The sequence below is a fragment of the Mus pahari genome, chromosome 3, assembly GCF_900095145.1.
Source record: "Mus pahari chromosome 3, PAHARI_EIJ_v1.1, whole genome shotgun sequence".
Taxonomy (NCBI): domain Eukaryota; kingdom Metazoa; phylum Chordata; class Mammalia; order Rodentia; family Muridae; genus Mus; species Mus pahari.
In genome coordinates this window covers 58,500,578-58,508,175 of record NC_034592.1, presented here as the reverse complement: position 1 = coordinate 58,508,175, position 7,598 = coordinate 58,500,578, and the positions used below count along the sequence as shown (strand labels likewise).

Sequence of the window (7,598 nt, the reverse complement as noted above, 5' to 3'; positions counted from 1 at the left end):
CACACAGGCTTGCTGGGATTTACTGCCTTGCTCTAACGAGGCTAATGGTAATTTAATTTCTCCGGCTTTTAGCTTGAGCTGCTGCCACCCTGCCCCATCTGTTTCCTTTTAGAGTTTAGAGTTCTGACATCCCAAGGATGCTGTGTGGACTGTCTCCACACCCACCTCTCTGCTCTCACTGTGGTGATGGTGGAAAGCATCCTGGGGGCTCAGAAAAGGAACCAGCCACAAACCTCCAGGCCATTTACGTCTTTTGTCTGTTGAACATTAATGAATGAAATAGCCACCATACAATCAACATTAACTTCAATAATCTTTTTTTTTATTACCTAAAAATGACAAGCCAAATCAGTTAAATTCTGACCATGACAGAAAACACAAATATCTCACTAAAATAAATACTAACACAATGGAGATGAGTTAGGCACTTGCCTTGGGCACAACATGTAGGGAGGCATTTTTTTTTAAAAAAATCCCTCAGCAATCAAGATAAATGATATTTCATCGCAGTAGGTAAAAAAAAAAACCAAAAACCAAAAACCAAATTTTAACTTAAGGATCGTCCACAATGCTTTGCTGAGCCATCTTGGAACCTTACACGAAAGAGAAGATAAGATGAATCCTGTTTTGTCCAGAAATTTGATTTTTCTGTGGTTCTCACTGGCTTTATCCTAGCCCCAAGCCTGCTCTGAATGTTCCCAGCAGGGAATGTCACAGCCCTACCCACTTCAATAGTAATTCAGGGGACAAAACATTGGCAGTTATTGTCAAGTTTAATTGCCACCTCTGACTAACAGCCACAATTGAGGCCCTACTTTGGTTGTCCTTTCAGTTAAAAGGTGTTTTCCAACCCCCAAACTAGTCTTTTTTGGTCCCTAGAATTTCAAGATGCCTTATTACCAAAAATCCATTGCACAAACCACTACATAACCCGCTTGGAAAAGCACATCTGATTCAATCCCTCAAAAGTTCCGCCGCCCACGGTAGTTGCCGCGGGTTCTCTCCTTGCTAGTCTTGGCCGAAAGTTGCCTGTGTGTCTTCTTCCGATACTCCACTTTAGTCCAGCCCCCTTCGTTCACTCTGCTCTCCTCTTCCCCTGCTTTGGAGGCAGTCTCGGGGTGCAGAGGCATCCCGGGGATGGTCTTGGGTACACGGCGGTCATGGTCATTTGGGCTCCTCTTGAAGTCAGGGGACTGATGAGTGTTGAGCGCTGACTGGGGCAGCCTGTAGAACCTTCCAGAATATCTTTCTCTTGAAGGTGTGGAATGCTGACTTTTCCCACCATATCTTCCTTTCGGGGAAGAGTTGAGGGATACACTACCACGATAGTACTTGTTTCTGCTTCGGTCTGAGTAGCGGCCCCTCTCGGAGGAGCTGTCATTGAGGCTGGAGAAGCCGCTGTCCCTGGAGCTGAGGTGCAGGGAGGAGAAGTTTTTAGTCAGCCCGTACTGCGTGGGGGAGGAGCTCCGGGAAGGGTTGATGCTTGGTGTAATCTGCTGGTACTTCACAGGAGTCTGGGTCCGCCTCACGGCAGCAGCATAGGAATCCTGGTTGGCAAAGTAGGGGTAGAAAGGAGACCCCAAGATAGGGTTGCTTTGGGAACGCTGTAGAGAAGTGTGGGATGCAATCTGCCGCATGCGCAGAGTGTCTAACCATTGGCAGTCCGCACCTGCAGGGGAAAATGGAAATGAGCATCTTTCACGCCACAAAGCTGCATGCCTAATTCATAAGCCTGGCTCAGGCAATCAATCTCAAGGCTGCTTGGGGGCGTGCCAAGCATTGCCATTCATGGAAGTTCCAGGCTAGGTAGGTAGACGGACCTTTTTCTTTACTACCATGAACCCTTAGTGGGAAAGGTACATTGCCATTAAGGATGTAATATGGTTAACATTTTTTTTTTTCTATTTTTGCAGCCATGGTCTGACTGTATTAGAAACTTCACATACATGGAACAGTATAGTATCACAGCATTATCTTTCTAAACTGCTAATTCCATACAGTTTTAGCTTCTACCAAGAGACCTGAGTTTGAAATCCTGTTTGAGGTGTGCCAAGGGAAACAGCCTCTTATGGCCCATGACAGATATGCGGATGCCAGCAAAGGACTCTACTGCCCAAAGCAGAATTGGTGTGGGGTAGTCTGTTGGATTTCCAGAGGGCTTTTCTCCTAAATATGAGAACAGATCAGGACTGACGCCTGGTAACTTCAGGGCATCGCTGTGTTTACAGGGTAGCCAGACACCGCAGCAAAGCCGTGGGCGGAGCCAGTACAGTGAGTACAGCAGTAAGGGAAGGAAGAGGCCAGCCCCTAAGATACCACAAACGTGTTGGTCATACTGTATCCAGAACCTAGGTCACCTTAAGACTTTTAGTAATGGAAGACAATACATTTTATTCATTTAAACCAGTGTTTGAGGGACGTTGGAGGGTTTCTTAAAATGCCGTCTGCTGGAGATGGGTCAGAGAGTATGCACGTCTGACAAGTCCACAGAGGATCCTGCAGGACCAAACTTTGAGGCCCACTGAGGTAAGCCAGGCGGAATTGGGGTTTTCTGCTACCTGCAGGTGACAAGGGATGTGCCTGGTCTAACAGGTGAGCCTGAGTCTTCATAGCACATTGGAATGGTGAGTGAAAGGCGGTGGGGAAGGGCAGAAGGGAGGCGCCAAGCTAAAAACTAGAGGAAGAAAGGAGCTCTCCAGAGAGAAACTGCTGGGAGCAATCCTAGCAGAAGGTGGAAGGTGGGGTACTGAATTTCCCCATGTACACTCTTAAGGAAAGAATAATGTACTATTTCCTAAGAGACGATGCTTAGAAGATGTAAGGGACACCAATTTGGGGTCTGGGCAGTATCCTGGGGAAGGGAATACCATGGTCACAATGTAGGTGACCTTAGGACCTTCCCCCAACCCCACCTTGTTTTCTGCCATTCACCACCATCCATCACATCCTGATGATACAGTCCACTGACTATGAGGGTGTTTGTGGAGAAACTAGCTCCATAAGGGTTACCAGAGGGATTCTGGAACTCAGACAGATTTAAAAACCAAAACAAATATATATTTGGTGACTTTCAGCATGGTAGGGATTGAACTATGTAAAACTTAGAAGCCATTGGCAGTCCTTTTGGAAATGGGGAAACTGGGGGTTGGGGATTTAGCTCAATGGTAGAGCGCTTGCCTAGCAAGCGCAAGGCCCTGGGTTCGGTCCTCAGCTCTGGAAAAAAAAAAAAAAGGAAATGGGGAAACTGACCTCTCAGAAGAAAAAATGCAGCAGAACCCTAGAAGAATCCCACAGTCTTCACGGGGACAGGCCTATAGGGGTCAAACAAGGTCATGGCTATGAAAGCCCTATAGAAGTAAAATATGCCCTGTAAACATCAGTTATTAGAAAGAAATCTTTTTTTGTCTCTGAAATTCCTGCATAGCTTAGATGGCCTTGAACTTGAATGGTCCTCCTGCTTTAGCTCCGGGGGTACTGGGATCACAGTTGTGAGCTAACACACCCAGCTAAAAGAAGAACCTGAAGGATTAGGGCAGACATACTAGACAAGGCATGCAGACTTAACCAACATAAAGGAGTTTAGAAATAGCCACATGAAATCCTAAACCCAGTCATAGTGGTCACAGTATTCCCTGATGGTTATCTGCAAAAAGAATATAAGCAAACCAACTGTTGACAAAGGTGAAGGCATGATGACAAATAATTTGTTCATGGCTTTTGAATGCTCTTCAGGATTCTGGCCACCCTGGCTGGTGGTCATTTAAGAATGTTTGTTCTGGGGGCTGGTGAGATGGCTCAGTGGGTAAGAGCACCTGACTGCTCTTCCAAAGGTCCAGAGTTCAAATCCCAGCAATCACATGGTGGCTCACAACCATCCGTAACGAGATCTGGCACCCTCTTCTGGAGTGTCTGAAGACAGCTACAGTGTACTTACATATAATAAATAAATAAATCTTTAAAAAAAAAAAGAATGTTTGTTCTGCTTGGCATGTCAGACGTAACAGTGGCCAATGTAGGAGCCAGACTGTCATGACTTAGTGACACTAGCCCTTGAGGGCAGTAAGTTAGAGTTCTGTTTTTGTCTCCATGACTGACAGACAGCCTTCTGGTCACTGTCACAGAAATACTTTTCTTTTGGGGTGCTGCTGAGAAAGCCCAGGTTTCTGTGTGCTTGGTGCATTCGTCTCACGGTTACGAGGGGACTGCACGCAGCTTTGTACATATCCACCTTCAGCACAGCAGTGAGCCTGCCTCAATCCTACAGTCCTAGAGTTTCTCCGCCCACAAGTAGGGAATCAGAGCTTTTGCTTGAGTTCACCAGATAATGACCGATTTCATAGCCTGTCAGCCGGCCTTGTATGCTTTTCTACATTTTTAAAATCACTATCACCATTATCCAGCATATGCACTGCAGTTTTTCTCTTTACTGTCTCTCTTCAATTTGTGTGCATGTGTGTGTGTATATTGTGTATGTGTGTGTGCATGTGTGGTGTGTGTATGTGTGTGTGTATGTGTGTGTGCATGCGTGGTGTGTGTATGTGTGTGTGTGTGTGTGTGTGTGTATGTGTGCATGTGTGGTGTGTGTGTGTAGAACAGCTCATGCCATGATGTTTGTGTGGTTAGAGGACAACATACAAGAGTCAGTTCTCTCATACACCGAGCCATCACGCAGAGGCTCTCCATCCTGTCCTGCCTATTCCACTCTCGTTTGTCCATCTTCTCCTCCCTCCCCCGACCCTTCCTCCCTCCTCGCCAGGCATCATCGCTGGTTCTCAGGTCTCTGTGTTAGGCATCCGAGCTGCCCGATGCCTGGCATTCAGCCCTGTGATGGGAATCCCAGAGCTAACACCCTGGACCTAGGCACTAACTTACTGGAGTCGGATCTGCTGCCATGGTTGCCCTCTGAGCTGGAGAATAGCGTCTGAATGGCAAGCTGGACCGCCTTCACCTCATCCTGAGGCTTCGTTCTGTTCCACTGTATTGAGTGCACGTGCTTAGTGAGTTTTGGAGTTCTGACATCACTCTGTTAAAAAAAAAATCTAAACTCCATGATCACGAATATATACATTTATAAAATGGGAAGGGGAAACACATGTTATTATGTCATTTGCCCAAATTAGTGAATTTGAATAAAAGGAACCCTTCAACCCTCTTTCCCATAATGGACTCCTGTACCCTTTCTTCTCCCTTCTCCCTCTCTTTTCCCATTCTATGCCCTTTTCTACCTATCAGATTATAATACTTAAAAATAGGGTTGTCGGGCTGGAGAGATGGCTCAGCAGTTAAGAACACTGCTCTTCCACAGGCTGTGAGTTTGATTCCCAGCAACCACATGGTGGCTCACAACCATCTGTAATGGGATCTGATGCCCTCTTCTGGTGTGTCAGCAATACTATACTCAAATGCATAAATCAATAAAGAAGTCTTTAAAAAAAAAATAGGGTTGTCTTCTCCCAGAATTTATAACATTTGATAGAGCTCAAGTTACCTCATTGATAACAAATGCCTTTCATATTTGAAGAAAAAAAAAAAGATACCTTATTGAATAAACGAACATTGACCACTGTTTTCCTTAAGAGCACCTTTGATCCAAGGGTGCTAGGATACACGTAAGGAGGAGAATGGCATAAGGCTGCTCCCGGGGAAGTGAAGGTGAGCAGGTGCGCAGGGAGACAGGATGGAGAGTGAAGAAACTGGTATCAGAAGAGGATACTGGACCAAGACAACAGTTCTTATCCTGAAACTGTCCTCATCACCGGATACATCTACAGATTACAGTCTCTTTAGGGCGCTGGGTGTAGCTCAGTGGGACATTGGCTTGGCCCGTAAGTGGCCTTGGGTCCCTACAAAAAGGGATCTCTAGGACTCAATACAGTAGGGTGTGGTGTACATGCCTTTTTATCTCAGCACTCAGGAGGCAGAGGTAGGTGGATCACTGCCAGTTCAAGGCCGGCCCTGGTCTAATAGCAAGTGGGAGTCCAGCCAGGGCTACATAGAAATATCTTGTCTCAAAAAAAGAAAAGAATAAGAGGAAAGGAAGGAAGAAAGGGAGAAAAAGAAAAAGAAATCTTTAAAAACTAGAAAGTGAAAACTACAGAAGTGGCTTATCATCATGGAGTCCATGAAGAGGAAGAGGAAGGGAAGAAGAAACTGAGAGGGAAGAAGGAGGTTGAAGAAGGGAGAGGGGAAGGGGAAGGGGAAGGAGGGCAGTAGGAAGCAGCAGCAAGTGGCAGGCCTGTCGTGTTCAATGAGTTGTCTGCAGCAGGCAAAGCAAAGCTGGAATCAGTTAAAGGTGGCTTTGCCTGGGCAGATGCAGGGAGGGACCGGTTAACGGGTATCAGGATTGCTGACAGACACACTTACTGCCATGAAGGCTGATGGGGTAAGGTGGACAAGGTTTGGGCCTCTGATTCTAAAATGCTAGACTGTGATAGCTGAGGAAATCACAATGGAGCAGCATACAAAGCCCAGCCTGAGGGAACTTCCTGCAGCGTACTACAGCCACTGTGAGGCTCACAGGTCGGGGCTGAAGGCAGGAAAGAGACACTGTTCCCAGAGAGACACAGGGGTTGTGAGCACATTAACTCTGTCAGAGTACCCAGAACCCCAGGGGGACTTTCTTCTCTCCTGCCGAATGGAGAAAACCATTACCTGCCTTTCAGTATTTACCTGAGGCTTGTGAAACAGGGCAGGTGGACTTGCCTCTCAACGGTTCATGGCTTATAGTGGATCCTTGCTAAAACTGTCGTGAATGGCTGGAAGGTGTGTGTGCCCTAGCAATGGAAGATACATACTTGTATCTTCACCCGCCCCCAGTCTCTGTGGCTATGACTGTGCCCCTCCAGCCTGTGCCACATGAGGTTCCTGCCTTGCTAGGGTCAGTGTTCCACCAACCATGAAGACCTTGTTGACTTTTTTTTTTTTTTTTACCATGTTATTCGCATTAAATACAGTTTTGAATACAGAATTGAAGTATACTTTCAGAGAGATGTTTTTATAACGCTAACTATGAATTTTTAAAATGGTAAAAGACTTTAAATCCTCTTTTTAAACAAAATTTTAGGTGTAAGGTATTGGTAACTTATGTATCTTACAGAAGATCTTGTGCACTTTTCACAACAGAATCAGTGTGTCTCTGAAGCTTAAAGTGTTTCCACAGACTTTCTGCTGTGCTGACAGTGAGTCCTTACTGGGGTCCCCAGATCCGACTGTGCCCACCTGTCTGGCTTCATCATTGTGCTCTGTGTCCTAGGGACTTGCACTTGGTGTTCACACGGCCGTTCTCTGATCTGTGACTACACAACAAATCTACCACCACAAGGTGTTGTTTGTTTCTGTCGCTGTCTGACATGAGAGTGACTGGTTACTTGTAACTGGGTTATTCTCTGCCCAGTCAGCAGGGAATACTAAGTGTAAACTTTTTTGGTTTTTTGAGACAGGGCTTCTCTGTGTACTAGAGCCCTGGTTGTCCGGGACTCTTTTTGTAGACCAGGCTGGCCTCGAACTCACAGAGATTTGTCTGTCGCTGCCCCTGTGGGCTGGGATTAAAGATATGCACCACTATACTTAGCTAAGCATGTACATTTTTTTTTTTTTTT

At 46.0% G+C, this 7,598-nt stretch overlaps 1 protein-coding gene across 1 annotated transcript in view; it reads right to left on the bottom strand.

Moving 5' to 3' along the window:
* Nucleotides 1–444: 444 nt before the first annotated feature.
* The window catches only part of Map3k20 (mitogen-activated protein kinase kinase kinase 20), a 156,933-nt gene continuing 149,779 nt past the window's right edge, over nucleotides 445–7,598 (bottom strand). The window contains exons 19-20 of the mRNA XM_021192995.2: nucleotides 4,873–5,023; nucleotides 445–1,669 (exon numbers count right to left, since the gene is read on the bottom strand). Of these exons, the coding sequence (XP_021048654.1) occupies nucleotides 963–1,669; nucleotides 4,873–5,023 (858 nt within the window). The 3' untranslated portion in view covers nucleotides 445–962. The remainder of the gene's footprint in view (nucleotides 1,670–4,872; nucleotides 5,024–7,598) is intronic.